The sequence below is a fragment of the Mesocricetus auratus genome, unplaced genomic scaffold, assembly GCF_017639785.1.
Source record: "Mesocricetus auratus isolate SY011 unplaced genomic scaffold, BCM_Maur_2.0 Super-Scaffold_100676, whole genome shotgun sequence".
Taxonomy (NCBI): Eukaryota; Metazoa; Chordata; class Mammalia; order Rodentia; family Cricetidae; genus Mesocricetus; species Mesocricetus auratus.
In genome coordinates this window covers 169,190,807-169,209,355 of record NW_024429266.1, presented here as the reverse complement: position 1 = coordinate 169,209,355, position 18,549 = coordinate 169,190,807, and the positions used below count along the sequence as shown (strand labels likewise).

At 47.7% G+C, this 18,549-nt stretch overlaps 2 protein-coding genes across 3 annotated transcripts in view; one reads left to right on the top strand and one right to left on the bottom strand.

Moving 5' to 3' along the window:
• Positions 1–3,425: 3,425 nt before the first annotated feature.
• Positions 3,426–9,525, bottom strand: Bhlhe40 (basic helix-loop-helix family member e40). The gene is made up of 5 exons (XM_005066173.4): positions 9,132–9,525; positions 8,896–8,965; positions 8,511–8,618; positions 7,485–7,608; positions 3,426–5,733 (listed from the first exon to the last, which is right to left on the bottom strand). Exons 1-5 carry the CDS (start codon positions 9,209–9,211, stop codon positions 4,880–4,882), a joined length of 1,236 nt encoding a protein of 411 aa, XP_005066230.1. The 5' UTR covers positions 9,212–9,525; the 3' UTR covers positions 3,426–4,879.
• Positions 9,526–9,942: 417 nt separating this feature from the next.
• Positions 9,943–18,549, top strand: part of LOC121136694 — a 39,177-nt gene continuing 30,570 nt past the window's right edge. The window contains exons 1-2 of one of the 2 annotated variants that reach the window (XR_005873749.1): positions 9,943–11,408; positions 13,480–13,593. Coding sequence is in view for 1 of the 2 variants with exons in the window: in XM_040737503.1 (XP_040593437.1) it covers positions 10,240–11,028 (789 nt within the window). In the remaining variant the exon portion in view is untranslated. Of the gene's footprint in view, positions 11,409–13,479; positions 13,714–18,549 lie in introns of those variants that run through there. The other variant, XM_040737503.1, reaches the window with a different exon arrangement.

The window sequence follows — 18,549 nt, the reverse complement described above, 5'->3', positions numbered from 1 at the left end:
GCCTTGTCAACAGCATGAGTTCCAGGGCTACACAGAAACCCTGTCTCAAAACACTAAACAAACAAAAAAGTAACTTGAACTTGAGAGAGGGTATGACTTGTCCCTAACACAGTAGGCCACCTCAGGTAACACCTCTGAGCTCCACTTTTGCCATTTGTAAAAGAGGCATGTTAAGAACAAAAATCGATCAAACAACAAAACAGAGGGCTACAGAGATGGTTCAGTGGTTAAGAGTACTGACTGCTCTCTCAGAGGACTGGAGTCCGGTTCTCAGCACCTAACTCCAGTTCCAGTACATAATGTAAAAATAAATGGGAAAACACTCTTTGAAAGAGGGCTCACTGGGTTCAACCATTTGCTGCCAAGCCTGTTGCCAAGTTCAATCCCCAGGACTCACAAGATGGAAGGAAAGAACAGTTCCCACAATTTGTCCTCGGAACTCTATACCTGCACCATAATACATACTTTCCCTCCATAAGTAAATGCAATTTAAAAATTGTTTTAATTGTTTTAACTGGGCACGGTGGACATAGCCTAATCCTCGAATTCAGAGGTTGAGGCAGGAGGATCATGAGTTTGAGGCCTTATTTTAAGTTTTAAAAGTAGGGGTAGTGGCATATTATTGCCCAGTCTCCACAGCTGCTACAAGAAGTAGAATTCAGCCAGCACATGGCTCTAATCCTGGCACTGAAGAGTGACAAATTCTTGGCTACAAGGAGGATAGAGCCAGCCTGGGCTACATGAGACCCTGTCTCAAAAAATAGAAACCAGAGAGTCACATAAAATGCCTAATAAAAATCCTAGAATAGGGAAAATATTCAAAATAATGTAATAATTATGATTATTACTGCTTTTACCATTTTTAAGTTGTTAATGTAACAAGGACAACACAGTTTTGTAGTTAAGCCACAGACTCCACAGCCTAAATGCTTAGGTTTAATTTGCAGTTTACTGCTGGAGCTGTGTGACTCTGAGCAAGTTACTTAACTTCTCTGTGTCGTCATTTCATTCTCAGAATCATGGCAATTGTACCTACTCCATGCAGGTGCTGTGATCATTATGTCCTTGTATGGCAAGTGCTCTGAGAAGTGCCAGCCTGGCAAATATAAGTGCTACAGCCATGATTCAGGAGTAGGCTCTGTAGAAGCTGGCCTCTTGATTCTAACAGTTCCATAAAACCCCCAGAACCACCCCATCCCGAAGCTTGTTGACCACGGGCAAACTCTCCTCTGCGCCTGCTTTTATTTATCTACCGAATGTATTAGTATGACTTCTGGGTTGTGAGGGCTGCATTAGTGAGGGATGAGCCATGGGAAGCTTGTCAATCCGTGTTAATTAGGCCCAGGATCCAAAGCTCTGCCTGAAACCAGCTCCTGCCCTACCCTGTCCTCCCTCCCCTCCCTGCCCTCGGATTCCGTCCCGCTACGCACCAGGGGGCCGCGGCCTTGCCCGCAGCCAGGCCCTATTTCTGGGGACCGAGCGATCCCGAAGCCTTGCCAAGCTTCCCCGGGGATCGGGTTTCTGCTGACGCGGTGCCAGGCACGTCTGCTTCCAGGAACCGGCAGCCACATTTAGCCGCGGGCCGCACATGAAAGGCTCCAGTCGGAAACGTGACGTCGTGTCAACAGGCGCGGCAGGTCAGCGCTGGGTGAGACCATCCCGGCAGCCCTGCCGAGCACGCCCTGTCTGAAGGCGGCCAGATCCCAGGCCTCTGCGCTCCTGGGCCCCAGAGTCTATGCTTCACCCCCCTCCCCGAGGCTTCCCCCGCAAACACACACACACACACACACACACACACACACACACACACACACACTTCACCCCTCGAGGCTGACACACACACAAACACCCTTTTAAACAGAGGCCTTCTTTGTCCCCAACCGGGCTGAAGGCTGGGACGTGAGCCACTTCACACACCTTCCTGAACACCCTTGGATCATCTCCTGAAACCCTGCTTAGAAAAGTTCAGGACACTCTGGAAGCAGAAAAACAGACGGGCAGCTGCACCTCTGGGGGACTTCACATGGCAGCCTCTAGAAGAGACATTCTGGGTTGTCAGCCTGTGCAACCCTCAAATCTATTCTTAGTTCAGGGTGCTCGAACCACTTCCTGCTGTCCGCAGCTACTCCTTGAGTCATAGCTTGGGAGAGAGTTGCAGGGTGGGCTTAGCAGGCAGGAGGCTGCAAGGGCGGACTACCTAAGGCAGGACTTAGGGACCATCAGGGCCATAGGGTAGTGTGAGATTGGAATCCCTAAGTGTCTAGTCCGGAACAGGCATGGGAGGGTCTTGATAGAACGCCAGGTTCCTGCCCCAGCACTGTGTGGCTTGGGGACAGTTGTGCCCTTTCATCCAGCACTGACTATACTGGACACCCACTTTCATTTGCAGATCGTTCCCCCAGGAGTCAGAGAAGGTGACATTTGAAAGGCCCTCCAGTGCAGGTGGTGCTGAGAATCCCCTGGGCTTGGCTTCCCTGTAGGGGAGTACTCCAGACAGCTAGACAATTCTGGATGATTCATATGCTCTGGGGCCTGGATCATGTCCATCAGGAAACCTCAGGACAAATCAAGATGATGGGAAGAAAGCTAAACTACTCAGCTGGGTCATTTCCCACCTAATTATTATTTTTAAATACGAGAGCACTGATACTCATTCCCGCACTCACCCGGAGAGGAAGTTGGAAGACCATAGAAAACACTTGTGAACGCTGCTTTTACCAACCTTGATGCAGGATATGGGGAATCCATTAGAAGTTGCTAAATTTCAAAGCTTTACCTGCCTTCTCGAAGAGGCACTATGTCCAACCAATTATTATTGCTTAATAACCCATTAAATCTTTCCTCAGTGTGTATAGCCCCACCGCCGCTTCCCCAGACACTCCAGACCATGAGCTCAGACTCTGGGTTCTCCCATGAAGTTCCAAAGCTGCTTGGGGTGAGTGGGTGTCGTTTACATCTGCATAGAGTGGGTGTATATCCCTCACAAGAGTCCATTAAAAAACAATAAAGACTGAGGATGTGACTCGGTTGGTAGAGTGCTTGCCTAAGATGTGTGAGGCCCCGAGTTCAATCCCCAGCACTACATAAAACCAGGTGTGGTGGGAGCATGCCTCTGCTATTACTCCAGGAGGCCTGGCTGTAATCCCAGCATTTAGAAGGTAGAGACAGGGAGACCCATTCAAGGCCAGCCTTGGCTACATAGCAAATGTGATGGCAGCATGGGACCCTGCCTTAAAATGAATGAATGAGTGAATGAATGAATGAAGTAAAAATAATCCAGCATTTATCTACTCCATGGCCTTGGCTTGTTCACAATGCCAGGCACATGAAAAGTTGAATGCAATTATACCAAGATTAAGTCTTCAGGCCAGAGAATGACAAACCATGACACCAAGTTATTTTTAAAACCAAGGATACCATTTGTCTTCCACAGGAAAAAGATTGTTTTATTAAGTATTTTTAAAACAACTACTTAACATTTACTTAGATAAAAATATTTACAATTTCACACCTTCAGGAAGGTTCCAAAATATAAACACTGTAACCTCTCCTCTCTCTAGAGAAAAAGAATTATTCTTCTCTTCAAAAACAGGAATACATTCATTTTTCTCACTGTGTAGATCAAGTATAATTATACAAATAGACATCTGAAACATTTCCTTTGTTATATATTTATATAATATATATTTATAACAGCTTTACAAATAAAGGCAACGATTTTTATGCCCAAATAAAAATGGGAAAAGTTTAAACGCAAGCATAGTGCATTTGGAAAAGCTGGTGCAGGGCTGGCTGAGCAAGTCGAGAAAACAAGGACTCTGGATAAAGGAAAACTTCCCTAAAGGAGACAGAATCCTTTTTAGCAGTTAAGGGCACTCCATACGCTGCCGGGCAAGAGGAATTAGCCTACAGAAAGGATCTTGGGGTACCAAAGCTCTGCTAGACCTTTGAGAAGCTCAGCTTGCTTCAAAGCTGTAGGATGGACTTGAAATCCGAGTCTAGCCGAGTAGTAAGTGTAGCAACGGATTATTTAGCTTTGTACACTTTGGGATGCTTAGGGCATCTGCCATCTCTGCGGCCCTCCTTTGGTCAGCTCGCCATAGAAGGGAGACCTAGAGAACAGGTGCCTCGGGTCTCCTGTCTCAGGTCCACCTTGGTTCCCTAGCAGCTCAGCTTGTACAAAGGGGGCCATTTTCAGTTCCTCAGCTAAGCTAATCGCCACAAAAGCCTGAGTTAGGGAACTGCATTCATTGTCTTTATTCATCAGAGGCCGGGGTGGGGGAGGAGACCTGCGGAAATTTGCCCAAACCACTACGGTGACATGCCAGTGTTGGCTACCTCACCACCTTAGCAGAAAGCTCCGCCTGACCACTCTGTCAGTCTGCTCTGAGTCACCTCGACAATAAAGGGAGAGGGGTGGGGTCCGAACAGCTGGCTGGAAGCTGTGCTCTGGAAACCCTCTTTTGAAAGTACCTTTTCTCAAAGCCACAGACAGACCCAGCTCCCCAACTGAAGAGTGACTCACAGATCAAGCTTCTGAGCTTCTGAAAATCCAACTGATTTGTATCAAAGGGAGCTCTTCTCTGGGTAGGGAAAGGCCCAGAGAACTGCTACAGTCCTGTCATCTGGTGTTAGGTCATCCTTTTCATGTCTTCCCTGTGTCAGAAAGAACTTAATGTCCTATACACACACCTACACAAGCACTCGTGTGCACCTGTGCGCGAGTACACACACACACACACACACACACACACACACACACACACACACACACACACCCTCTGCGTCTTCTAGGTGGGTCTGCATGAAGGGCCGACCTCTGTGGTTTTGGAATCAGGGAGGAAGAAAAGCGAAGCAGCAGGAGATCTCTTTCAAGAGTTTAGTCTTTGGTTTCTAAGTGTAAAGGGGGGATCTGCTTCAGAGCCTGGAGCAGGGCGGAAGAGTCAAGGGACGAATGTGCCAAGGGAGAAGGGAGTCTCTGCGGCAGGAGCAGGGGGGTCGGGATCTTGTCTGGGTTCATGAAGCTGGAGAGGGCTGCTGCAGAGGTGTTGAGGCCTGGGTATAACACGGGCACTGAGGTGGGGTACCAGCATTTCTCCAGCATAGGCAGGTAGGCAGTTGCTGACGGCGGGATGAGATAGAAGGGCAGGCAAAAGGGAGGCTGATGAGGGTGGGGGCCCAGAAACGGGGAACCCATCAGGTCACTGCCAGTGAAGTGGCCTTCCTCATCGGAGAGCTGCATTCGGCTCTTCTTGGTGGGGGGCTCTTCGGATTCTTGCTTAATTGTGCTGACGCGTTCTCCCACGGTGAACCTGCGACCGTGATCACTTTTGAAGTACGACTGCTCACTGCGCAAATCACTCTTCTCCAATTCGCCTCCGTAGCCACTGTCTGTGTCCGTGTCACTGCCGCTCTGCTCCCCGCCCGAGGGGGCAAAAGTCCGCTGGATCACTGGCACACAGTTTTTCCCAGGCCCTTCCGATCCCTTGGCTAGGAAGCTGGGTTTCTCTTTGAAGTCCGTGGCTTTGGGAGCCGAGTCCGATGGTTTCCTGGAAGAACCACCCTGCAGCAGCTCCGAGACTACACGGTGGAGATGAGTGACGAGCTGAGAAGACTTCAGGTCCCGAGCGTTCTCATGCTTGGCCAGGTACTGAAGCACTTCCCGGGCACACGTCTGGAACCCTGAGCAGAACATTTCTTGTCCTGCTTCAATATTTCTTCCTGACAGCTCACCTGGAGAGAAAGACCCAGAAAGAAGGATTTTAGAAGGGTGTGTGGAAACTGAAAAGGGTTTCCTTTTAGTTAAAAAAAATTGCCCACTTACATTCCCAACTCCAAAAGTAGTATGTCTATAGAATAATGCAGAAAAGTATAAAGAATGAAATCAATATATTCCTATTACTTAGACACAGGACTTTTTTCTTCAGTGCCTGGGCTTTGATAATAAGTACAGTGGTGTTATCACTAGGCTTCGAACATTCTACTGTCTCAAATAGGATTTTTAATGTCTGTATAGTAATAGAACAAATTACCTCTACTTTTGTTGACTTGTACATTAGTATCTGCAGTTTTTCTTGTGACACAAAAAAGTGGACATGCTAATGTATTTAAAACTTTTTCTTTTATTCTTTCTTTTTTTTTTTAATTGAGGCAGTCTCATTCTAATCTAGATTGACCAGGCTGGTCTTGATCTCATGTTGAGCCTATCTTCAACCTTTCAGAGTGCTGGGACGACCAAAGCTACCACACCCATCCTCAGTCAGTACAGCAGCAGTCTCACGAAAGAAGAAGGCTGGGCAGTCATAAACAGTATAGAGACAAAACCACCTAAAGACTCCTGCCCCCCATCCGTACCCACATTTTTTAAAGACAGGTCTCCCTAACTAGCCTCAGTTGGCTTGGAATTCACTATGCAAAAGAGGCTGGCGAGTCTCTGCCTCCCAAGTGACAGACTATAAGCATGCATCACGTGCTGTAAAAGTTGCAGCTCACACCTGCAATCCCACCACTTGGGAAGTTGAGGCTGGAGGATTGTCTCTGAGTTTTTTGGAAAGCCAGGACTACAGAATGAGACCTCGTCTCAAAACAAGAACAATACAGAACCATGACAACAAAAAACCCCCACAAAAGTAAAACCAACAACTTCCGTACACACAGAAACCTAACCTATTAAACAGTTGCATTTCCCTGTGAACTTTGACTGGGCTCTTTAAGTCTTCTCCACATAGTGTATCCATGGCTCCCCTGGAAATCAGTTCTGATCAACTTTCTAGTTTTAGAAAGAAAACTGGCAGACACCCTGCTTGGTTTTCTTGATTCTCATATTGGCCTTGGCCAGGACAGAGAAGAATGCCTGAGGGGTATGTGTAAGGATTCCCCCTGGCCTGTACTGTATGATCTGGAAGGGAGAGAAGGAAGGTGCGTGTGAGCCTTTGAAACTCCGTAGAAATGAATGATGAAACCAGTGGTTTCGTTAGATTGTGCAATTCGCCAAGATACCTAGTAGCTATTTAGGGAACCACAATGAAATACAGGGAAAAAAAAAACACCAAAAAAAAACTACTGTCATCCTGTCAAGACTGCACCCCATATCCAAAGACAAAGAAACAAAGAAACAGGAAAACACTAGGGGCAGACCCGTGTTCTGCTCACCCATGATCGACGGCTCAGAAGATCTACTGTAAATCACCCATAATGCAAATTATAGGTGTCTTGGCATTTTAAAGGGGAACGGGGAAGTCTCCCAGATCCTAGACACACTCAGACCAAAATGTCACATCTCATCACTAATATGTGTTCATTCCAGGTGGCACACAGTGGCATTCCGAATAGAAAAGTATGACCTAATTCTAGGAAAGAATAAAAAAGCATCTCTTCCAACGAATGTGCAAAAGTGAATGGTGACAGGAGGGTCAGAAGCCACAGTGAGCCTAGGGCTCTATTTGAGGGAGCACTTGGAAGATGCTATCAGACCCAACACTCACCAGCTTGTAGTCCGCTCTGCAGGGCAATGATTTTTTGCTGCTGCTGATCAATTAGATTTGTCAATGCTTTCACGTGCTTCAAGGTGAGCTCCAGAACCACTGCTTTCTCCAAGTGACCCAAAGTCTGGGGGAAAAAACAAAGAGCTTCTGTCACCCGTGAGGTCGGAGAAGTCCCGGCAGACAGGCAGACACTTATTTGTTATGAGAGCTGGGTGTAAACAACAACAAACACAGGACAGGAAGGGCCTTTCCCGCTTTACTAAATTTAAAGTTTGCAGATGCTTTAACATGTACACATAGAGGACCAAAGGATTGAAAAAAAAAAAAAAACCAAACACGTGTCATCTATCTTTGGAGGCCTTTTGGTAGCTGTTACAGTCTCAGGAGTGAGCTGACAGATAGATTTCTCCAGCAGCTGCCCTGACCTTAACTCAGGGGACTCCGGAGATAACATTTCTTTGCCGTGGTGTCACAACACAGGGAGGGATGTCTACTGTGTCTGGCAACCAGGAGGCTTTCCCTGTGTGTGTGTGTGTGTTTCCCTGACACCCTTTTAGAACTTCAGGTCACACAGGCTTTTTATCTTCCTTTCCAAATACTTTTCCCAAAGAAAAGCAAGAAAGCTTTTGGCTACTAGTAAAGGATATAATGAAAAGAAAAAAACCCCACACATTAGAGTATGTCCTCTTAGGGATGGAAGATGGAAAAGGGCTTAATTTGTGTTTGCATGTGTGGGGGGGGGGCGGGGGGGATGAGCCTTTAAGTCATGAGAACAAGGCAGTGAAAATTACCAAAAGTGAGCTGTGCTAGTGTTGGAGCCAAAAAGAGGCCTCAGAGGGCTCTGGTTCTGCCTCTGCATGGAAGTCCTGGGACTGGAGATGGGTTCCCTCCAACCCAGAGCTACCAGGAGCTTTGATCCGCCCGTCTAGCCTGCAGTTCCTCGTGACGCCTGCAGGCGGCGAGTGACCCCCCACCCGCCCTCTGGGAAGAAGAGCTGGGCTGGAGCACGGCCAGCTTCTCACTTACTGTAAGTTTGAGGTGTTCGGGTAGGAGATCCTTCAACTGGGCAATGCACTCGTTAATCCGGTCACGTCTCTTTTTCTCAATCAGCCGATGCGGCAATTTGTAAGTTTCCTGCAAGGAGTACGTGGAATGATGGGTGCCCGGGAAAAAGAACATGAAGCCTCCCTTCCTCCCCGCCCGGCAGCAAGGGAAAAAATCCTGCAAGGGCGCAGAGCAGAGACGCACCCAGAATCACCTTCTCTGTCTCTTCTTTCCCAAGTCACTCAGGTGTGACAATGAGCTCACCACATCTTGAATCCCCCAGTCAACCTCCAAACAAGCAAACTTTTCTTGGAAACTCAGCGCACACTAGGGGCTAGGGAATGGGGGTCTCCAGGGATGCACCTACCTTGCTGTCTTCGCTCCGTTTTATCCCCCGCCTGGACTTGTACACTTGGTACATGTGGGCAAAATCCATCCTGTAGGGAGAGGGACCAGAAAGAGCCGTGACTCCCGAGTGTGCACTGGCTGCAGGAGCCCTATTGATGCAAGAATCCCCGTGTTCCCAGAGGCGCCCCAAGTTGAGAGAGGCGCAGAATACAAAGCTAGGAGCGGAGACTTGATGGGGTCACAGTGCACACTTACCCTGACAGGTCTCCGTGCTCCAGTCCTGGCGCTTTGGGAAGGCAGGTAGGAGGTGGTTGCGCGCTGGGGATTCGCTCCATGATGCGGCGAGCCGGGGCCACTGCGCGCTCCTGTCTACTCTCAGCAGAGCGTCTGAGGGAGGACTGCCCTGGAAGGGAGGATCCGAGGGTCTCAAGGGGTATGTTCCTCTGAGCTATCCTGAGCTCCCTTGCACTGCGCTGGGCTGCCAGGAGCCGGGGCTTTGAGGCGTCGCTTAGTTGGGGGCGTGCATGGCCGGGTGTCCCCGAGGCTTTTGGCTCCCGCTCTGCGCACAGACTGGCGGTGTGTGCTCGCTGCGCTGTCTGCGCGATGAGAGCCAAGTGAATGAGAAGTGGGGCGGGCGGGGAGGTGGGAGGGAAGGGAGGTTGCTTAGGGCGGAGCGGGGGGGGGAGCAGTTGTTGGAAGGGACGAGCCGAGGAGTAAGGAGAGGCTGCGGGCTGGGTTAAATGGGAGCGAGTGGGTGGGTAGAAGCTACGTGTTCTACCCTGTGACTCCAAGCACGTCTGGCCGCTGCCGGGGAGGGAAGGAGCGACCTGCCCGCCCTCCCCCGGCTTCATCACATGAGTCTCACGTGTTGGACAACGCTCTGGCGGCTGCGAAGTGCCCCCCCCATCCCCAACCTCGGGCCCCAGGTGTCTGCGGCTGCGGCCTCCTTTCCCCGAAAGAGGGGGTGGCAGCGCAGCCTGAGTCCTGCCCAGCTGGGTGGGGGGCACGGAAGCTGGAAGGAACTGGGGGGGGGAGGGGAGTTGGTAACGTGGGCGAACCTGCCCCAGGGAAATGAAGTAAGTTCCCGTCTCCTGGGAGGGAACGGGGGAGGACGGATCCGCCCGCGTCTGACTCAAGCCGGGAGAGGAATATCCCCTCGGTCGCTCCAGCCCAGCCCTCTTCCTCCTCCCCCGCCTGGCCCGCTCCTAGGAACCGGTGCGCAACGGAGGGAGTCGTCGTCCCCCTCTTGGCCTTCCCCAGAGGCTGGGGTTTCTTTCCGTCCCCGCTTCCCAGCCCCCCCCTCCAGCGCTCGCCCCAGTGTCCAGGAATTGCCCGCCTTGGGGAGGGACCGAGGGCGGGGCGGATGTCACCCCATGGGAAGCGGGCAGGCGGCCAGGCGCTGGGGCAGCCGAGGCCGCCGCCGAGCACGCCGCGCGCACCTGACCGTGGACCGTGTGAGCTGCGCCGGCCCCTCACTCTCCCGGGAGCTCAGCTCCGGGGCGCAGCCTGCGGGTGGCCCGGCACCCGACTGGCGTGCACCCATCTCCTCCCGCCTTTCAGGGTGCCTCACTGCCCCCACCCACCCTGGCTAGTCAAGCACAGAAAGATACCGGGCGCTGTGCCCGGCGTTCCCTCCCTCCTCTGCCCCCTCCGGAGCAGAGGCGTCCGGGTCGCCTCCCCTCCGGCTGCGGCGTTACACAACCGCGGCGACGGCGCCTGCCCTGCAGCAGCGCGGGGCGTGACGCTTCACGTGGCCCGGACGCGGGTCGTAGCTCGGCTCACTGCAAGCCTCTGCACCGGCATCCAAGCTGTGACCCCCGCGCACAGGGGCTGCCAGCCTGCATGGGATCCCGCCGCTAACCAGGAACTTGGGTGGCGCTGTTTACGGTCTATTCCAGGGCAGGAGGAGAAAGAAGGAAAAAAAAGATTAAAAACCCTCTTGGCCTATCAGAGTGAAATCTCCACATTTATGAAGCACACATTCACTGAGCCCCTTTCCCATTGTCAGATGTCGTGCTCACGGCTAGAGACAGTGGAGAACCAAACACGGATTTTGACCTTGAATTTACAGGGACCTTGGGAAGGAGCCAACGAGGCCAATCAGAAGACAGCCTTCAGCGGAAAGTCTATCGGGGCCACCAGCAGAGAATAAAAGATGAGGTTTTAATTTAATAGTAACCAAGACGTTTAGGTAGTAGAGGTTAACTCGCAGGCCCGTGCATGGGGCCCAAAGATTAGCTCCAGCGGCCCCAGGTCTGGGCAATCTCGCTTAGCTCCTCCCCCTCCCCCGCCCCCCCACCTGCCTTGGAAAAGTCTGGTCTCTTTGACCTTCTAACAGCCCGGAGCTGGGAAAGCATCTGAAACGCAGAACCTGCGGCGCTGTGAGCTACGCTGACACACAGCAAGGGGCCAGTGGAAATTGATGACTAAAATGAGGCCTGGCTGGGGATTTCACTGACCTCTGCGCTCCCCTGCCCTGCAAATTCGGAGAGTTGAGAGATGACTGTTAACCTTCCCCCCACCGTGCTTGGGGTCAGTCACCCTGCTGCTGCGGAGTGACCTGGCTGGGGAATTGGGGGGGGGGATGAGGTCACTGCTGGGACGGGGTGCAGTTTTGGGGGTCAGTCTTAATTGGCAGTATTCTGACGACCTGGAGAACTGGGATTCACATGTTGACCAAACTGGGAGTGCATTTCCTTCAGGTCGCTCAAGCTCCCACTTCCTGTTTATGTTTCACAAGCGTCAAAGCCATTAGCAAGTGTGAGAAATGGTTGCTTTTCTAACTGTTCACTGGCTGACCTCACTTTGGGGCTTAGAGATCCATCCCTCCTCCCTGGACGGATGTTATTTGGCGGGTTATCATCAATCTCTGGAGAGAATGAATGCTCCCACCTTCCTGCCAGGAGGTGGGCAGCTGGACCAGAGGCTGAGGCTTGGGTATGTGCTGGGGAGGGGGGGCGGGAGGTACGACCTTCTGGTGACTCTAATAAACTGGAAGCGTTGTCATGGTTGCCTCAAAACCACAGTTCCACCAGGAAATAAGCTTTGTCAGAGGAAGGAGCATATGTCCTCTCTTGTGCCCCCCCATGAGTGAATACTGCAATTCTGTTGCTTGGTTCATGGCTGAGGAAAATATCCTTAAAAGTATTTGAGTGATTAGTACATTTCCGTTTTTACTTGGCTGCAGTTGGAAATAACAAAATGTGTGCATTGCTCACTTAAAATTTTAAAAATTATTTACAGGCTCCCTAAGTACTTAAGGTAGGTCTTGACCTCGAAATTCTCCTGCCGCAGCTTCCTGAGTTCTGGGGATTATAGACTAATTCCTTCTTTTTACTCGTTCCAAATATACTCTCAGACTTCAATCTTATCCCCATCCTGCTGTGTTTGGATTTATTCTTTTTAAAATCTGAGAAAGGAAGAGAGGGCGGGAGGGAGGGAAGGAGGGAGGGAGGGAGAGAGGGAGGGACGGAGGGAGAGACTGAAGGTCAATGTGTTGTTTGGGGATGGTAGAGAGTGCTTGCTTGTCATGCACTACAGCCTGGGTTCTGTCCCCAGCTGAGCATAAACTCCACATGGTTGTCACCACTCACCTCTAATCCCAATATTTGGGGTGTAAAACCAGGAGGATCATAAAAAGTTACTTTTTATATATTTTTTATAAAAATTCTGCTTGGGCTAATGAGGCCTGTCTCAAGAAAATAATATAAAAGAGAAATCTGTTGTTTTCCCCTGTATTGTTTATAGCTATTTGAAAAATAAGTCCTCTCAGTATCTACCTTTCTATCCTGAAGAGTATTACTGCTTCAGACTGTCATCTGTTTAAAAAAAAATTGAGACAGTTCATTAAGAAAGGAAAAAAGGCACTCCCAAGGGTGGGCTAGCACTAGTGAGATGAGATGACCAGATGCTTAAGGTCTTTTGTACACCCTTTCTGGATCTTGTTTCGTTACTGTGTGATGGTTTTCAGGCCATATGCTAAGGCTGATTAGTGTTAGCTCATGTCACTTAGTGAATGTGTTTATTGAGAGAGCTCCAGGGCACTGGACCAGGTCCTAAGACTCTATAACATATGCTTGGAGAAATTGAAGCTCAGGGATACTAAATAACTACCATAGGTTGTATAGTCTGGGATTATATGGGGATAAGAATCCAAATTTGTTAGACTTCAAAAGGTATACTCTATCTAATTTTGAAGTTATACAATGACACATTGACTTTATTAGTAAGTCTAAAATAACATTGTTGACTTTTTAAACATTCAGGATGATTAGAAAATCACATTACATTGAGATAGGATAATTTCACTCTGTAATTTAAAAGTAGGCATTGTAATCTGGTGTGGTAGTGCACACTTTTAATCCCAGACCTGAGGAAGCAGAGGCAGGAGGATCTTGGCAGCTGCTCTACATAGCAAGTTCCATGAGTACATAGAAAGACCCTGTCTTAAGGTGGAGAAAAGGAAGCATTGTGACACTTTAACTACCATCAAGCTTGAGAAAGGCAAAATAACTTATAAGGCAAGGGGGTGTTTTTTTTATGTTTGGGTCTTTTGTTTCTTTTGTTTTTTGCAGAGGCTTTTTTTTTTCCTTTCTCATTTAAGGGCTGCCTTGTGGAGCTATACCACGTATATACTGCTCAACTCCAGGGGGAGCCATTCACATTGCAGTCCGTGGAAGAGACCCTCCAGAATTGTTCGGTCCCACACCAAATGCTGGTCAGTCTTGACATTTTTGTGTCCCTCCCTCCTGTCATGTGTCTTATAGTTGTGTAAAGGTGCTCATTTGTACATGGAGGGATGGGCTCTTCCATTTCTTGCTTTTTCAGAAAACAGAAATAATACTTTACCTGTGTATGAGCTTGGTTTCTTTTCTTTTTCTCTCCCTCTTTCTTTCTTTTATTAGTTAACAGTAACAAATACATTCTATAATGGCATGTAGTTCAGTTGTTAGACTGCTTGACAAGCATGAATGAAGAAGGTCTGGGCTTGATCCCCAGAGCCCTGTAAACTCTGTGTAGAGGCATATACATGTCCCAGCACTGGGGAAGTGGGGCAAGGGAATCAGAATTGAAGTTTATCTTCTGTCCATAGCCATCCTGAGATATAGAAACCCTATGTCAAATGGAGTATATATATTCCATTCCAATATATACATAGTCCATCTATATGTTATCATGACCTAAGACACATATATATCCGTGCGTTTTAAATACAATTAAGCTAAAGTTGAGTTGGTATATAACAACAGCTACTGTTGAGTGACAGACTTTTCCTTTGGAGACATGTGTCTACTCACCCCAGAAAGGGAACTAATGAGACCAAAGTAATAGTTGCACCAATGTCCAATTCAGTAACTCAAAGCAGCTGCATCCCAGGAAAGCCCACAAAATGGACGACACTGACTCCCAGAAAACCTGAACCATGGAACTGTATGCAGTTTGCTGGCAGCTAGGGGGCCAAACATTTCTTTTGGCTATTTGGCAGATCAGAATTTCTACCCTCAGCAAGTGTTTACTGCTTTCTATAGTGTAAAAGCCCTCAAGCATCCTTCAAGTCTCTGTACTCTAGGACATGTGACCTTGTGTTTACCTGGGGCTCACCAGTCTTCCCTTCCTTCTCGCAGCAAAAATATTCAATCTGAGGGAATGTTGTAACTTGCAGTGGCCAGCCATACCTACCATCATGCTCTCACGGATAACCCTGAATATCCAATGTTTTGTTTTGCTCTTTTGAGACAGGGCCCCTTGGCTGGTATAGAACTCACTGTAGATGAGATTGTCCTGGAGCTCATATAGGTCCGCCTGCCTCTGCCTCCTGAGAGTACTGGGATTAAAGCTATGCGTCATTATGTCCAGCTATCTCTTGCTCTCCCACCCTCTTTTTGAAACAAGATCTCACCACGTACCTAGAGGATTATCTGAAACTCACTATGAAGTCCAGGCTGTCTCCAGTTACATCTCCCTGCCTCTTCCTCCTCAGTGCTCAGTTTATAGACATCATGCTTAGTTTGTTGCTTACTTTGTAACAAGTGAATAGGAAGCCCAGGCCAATGCATTTGCAGACAAGAGTCTCACAAACATATATCATATAATCTGATATTTCCCAATCTGATTTACCTGATTGTTTTTTCAAATAGAATATTCTGGTCTTGTCTTACCATGCTAATTTTGCATCGTACCAATAGATCCTGATTTGGGAGCTGAAAATTTGTTCTGTTCTAGGGAGAGCATTGTTCCTTTGCTTTGCCCCTCCTCTCCAAATAAAAACAAAAGATGAGTAGTGAGTGGCTGCATCCTTGACAATCTTTCAGACTTCATATAAAAATATAGATGGGGGCTGGGATCATAGGTTAGTCAGCAGAGCGCTTGCACAAAGACCTGGGTTCCATCACCAGCTCAATCTCCAGCACCATATAAAGGAGGGTGTGGTGATTGCACTGTCTTTAGATACACAACAGAGTTTCCTGCAGAAGATATCTAAAAAAAAAAGTCACGGGGCCAAGTAGTGGTGGCACGTGCCTTTAATCCCAGCACTCTCAGGAGGCAAAGGCAGGTGGATCTCTGTGAGTTCCTGGACAGCCTGCTCTACAGATAGAGTTCCAGGACAGCCAGGGCTATATAGAGAAACTGTCTCAAAAACAACAAATAAATAAATAAATGTCGTGGGTGGATTCAGTGGTATAGCGGTCTCTATCAGGGAAAACACATCTACTAATTCTGTCTGTGTCCACCCTCTTCAGTCTCTCCTCTTACAAACCAGCCAACATTTCATTGTTTTATTGACTGGCCAACAGGTAATAGAGTTGACAGATTTTTTAAAGTTTGATTCATGAATGGGGTGGGTGTGTAAGTCTGTATTGTCACTGGCTGCTATGCTTTTGATCTTACCTACCCCCCCAGCCCCCCCCCCGACCAAGAGCCATCTGTCTGGTTGCCAGCCATTACATAATTGGGAGGTAGTGGAACCTTTAGGAGCTGGAACCTAGTAGAATGCCGTTGGGTTATCAGAAGCATGTTCTTGAAGCAGATAGAGGGACCAAAACCCTGGCGCGCTCTTTGGTTTCTAGGAATGAGCACTGTTGCTCCACACTCAGTGCTCTGGTGTTCAAACTCACCATCAGCTTCAAAGCAACACCTCTGAAAACATGAGCCAAAATGTGGCTTTTGTCCTTTAAAACATATATCATTAATTCTGAACATACTCACACTCCCATCTCCTCCCAGACTCACCCCCACCTCTCCACCCACCTAAGCAGACTTTCTCGGGCCACTAACCAGCTCCCAAGTCGAGACAGGAAGACTTAATATTCCTTAGGACTGCTCGGCCTTATCTTATGCTTGTCCCCCCAGCTCTTATAACTTAAATTAAGCCCTTTCTCCTCATTCATGTTTCACCTCCTTTCATTCTGTGTGTCCTGCTTTCACTGCTTCCTCGGTGTCTGGCTGGCTGCTGCCTAGCTGCCTGGCCCCTGGCGTCTCCCTCTCTATCTTCCTTGTTCTCTTCTCTCTGGAGTCTAGATTCCTCCTGCTACCTATTCTCTCTGCCTGCCAGTGCTGCCTGTCCCTCACTTGGCCATTCAGCTTTTTGTTAGGTCAATCTGGTGCCTTAGGCAGGCAAGGTAAAACAGCAGAGCACATCTTTACATAGTTAAACAAAGGAAGCATAAACAAATGTAACTCATCTTTACCTAGTTAAAGTAATATTCCCCAACACCCACCTAGCTTCATGTTCTCACTCATTTGTTTTTAAGCACATTGAAAACAATTTGTGTTACTCTTGAGTGGGGGATCTACTTTAGAGAGTGAGATTTTGATAGATTATATATCACCAGAGGGGTTTTTTAAATCCTTTTTTGTTTGTTTGTTTGTTTGTTTTGTTTTGTTTTGAGACAGGGTTTCTCTGTGGCTTTGGAGGCTGTCCTGCAACTAGCTCTTGTATACCAGGCTGGTCAGAACTCACAGAGATCTGCCTGCCTCTGCCTCCCAAGTGCTGGGATTAAATGTGTGTGCCACTACCGCCTGGCTCTGATTATATTTTCTTATGTGCATTTAACACAATTTGTCTCTCTAGTCTCTTAATGCAGATGGACTTTTGGTTTGTTTTCTGTGTAAGACTGTTATGAATTAGGCTAATATTAACATTCTCCTACACATCTTTTTGTGAATGAAGGATCCCCCTTTTTATTGGGTAAGTATCAAGAGTACAGTTCTTTGGGGACATGGCATATGTATGTATTTAAGTTTGTTACAAGCTGCCCAAGGGCTCTCCAAAGAGGAATTACCATTTTTTAAAACTACCAGAAATATTAGCTGCTAGATACCCTACCTCCTCACCAACGTTTAGTCTACACAGTTTATTTTCACATTTTATTTTTGCAGTTCTAAGGGGAGTGAAATGATATTGTATTGAGGCTTTAATTTGCATTTTCCCAGAAACTAATGAAGTCAAGTATCTTTTCAAGTGCTTACTAGCTACAGATATGTCTTCTTTTGTGAAATATGTGTCCAAACCATTTGCTTGTTTTAAATGTTGAATTACTTCTCTTTATGTTAAAAAATATCATGTAAAAGAGTACAGTTCAATCCCAGCACTTGGGATTGGGGGTGGGGGAGGCAGGCAGATCCCTGTGAGTTCAAGGCCAGCCTGAGTTATATATCATTCTCCAGGCCGGTCAAGATTACACGGTAACAAAGGACAAACAAAACCCCATACAATTCAAGGCTAGTGACGTGTCTCAGTGTGTAAAGACAATTACCACAAAGCCCAGTGGCCTGAGTTTAATCCCCAAACTCCACATGACTGAGGGAGAGAACTAATCCTGCACATTATCTTCTGACCTTTGTGTAAAAGTGTGGCACGTAAAATCATGTGTCCCCACCCCTTTATAGAAAACAAATACAGAAAAAAATAGAATTAAAGAAGAATACAATTCAGTTTTGTGTGCTGACTTTCTATTCTGCAGCTTGACATTTTATTGTTGAGTTTTAGGCCTTCTTTGTATATTCTAAATACAAGGCTTTGGTCAGAAACATGCTTCTATTAAATGCATATATCTATAGGCAGATTCTCACTATGTAGTTATCACTGGCCTGGAACTTGCTATACAGATCCAGACTGGGCTCAGACTCACAGAGATCAGTCTGTCTCTCCATTCTGAATGCTGCAACTAAAGACATTCACTTGCTTGACCTGCTGTGTGTATTTTTTAAGATGTATTTTTATTTATGTGTATATGGTATGTCTCTGTGTATATACATACATGTGAATACAGGTGTTCCCAAAAGCCGGAAGAGAACGTCAGATCTTGTTGGTGCAGGAGTTACACTCAGTTATGAACACCTCACCTGGGTGCTGGAAACCAAACTCGGGTCCTCTGAAAGAACATTTAGTACTGTTAAGTACAGATCCTCTCTCCAGACTCCAAATGATATATTTTAATGAGTGGAATTGAAAATATTTGAGCAGTGCATTTATTAGTATAGTTTCTATGTAGCTATTAATAGGAGGCAAGCATTCTACCACCGAATCGTTGCCTTGCATGCTGCATTTAAAAGTTATTTCATTTTCTGTTGTTGTTATTGTGGTGGTGGTGGTGGTGGTGGTGTTAGGGGAGGAGGTGGTAGTGGTAGGGATGGTGGTGGTGGTGTGTGTAGTAGGTTCTTAATGGCTGCT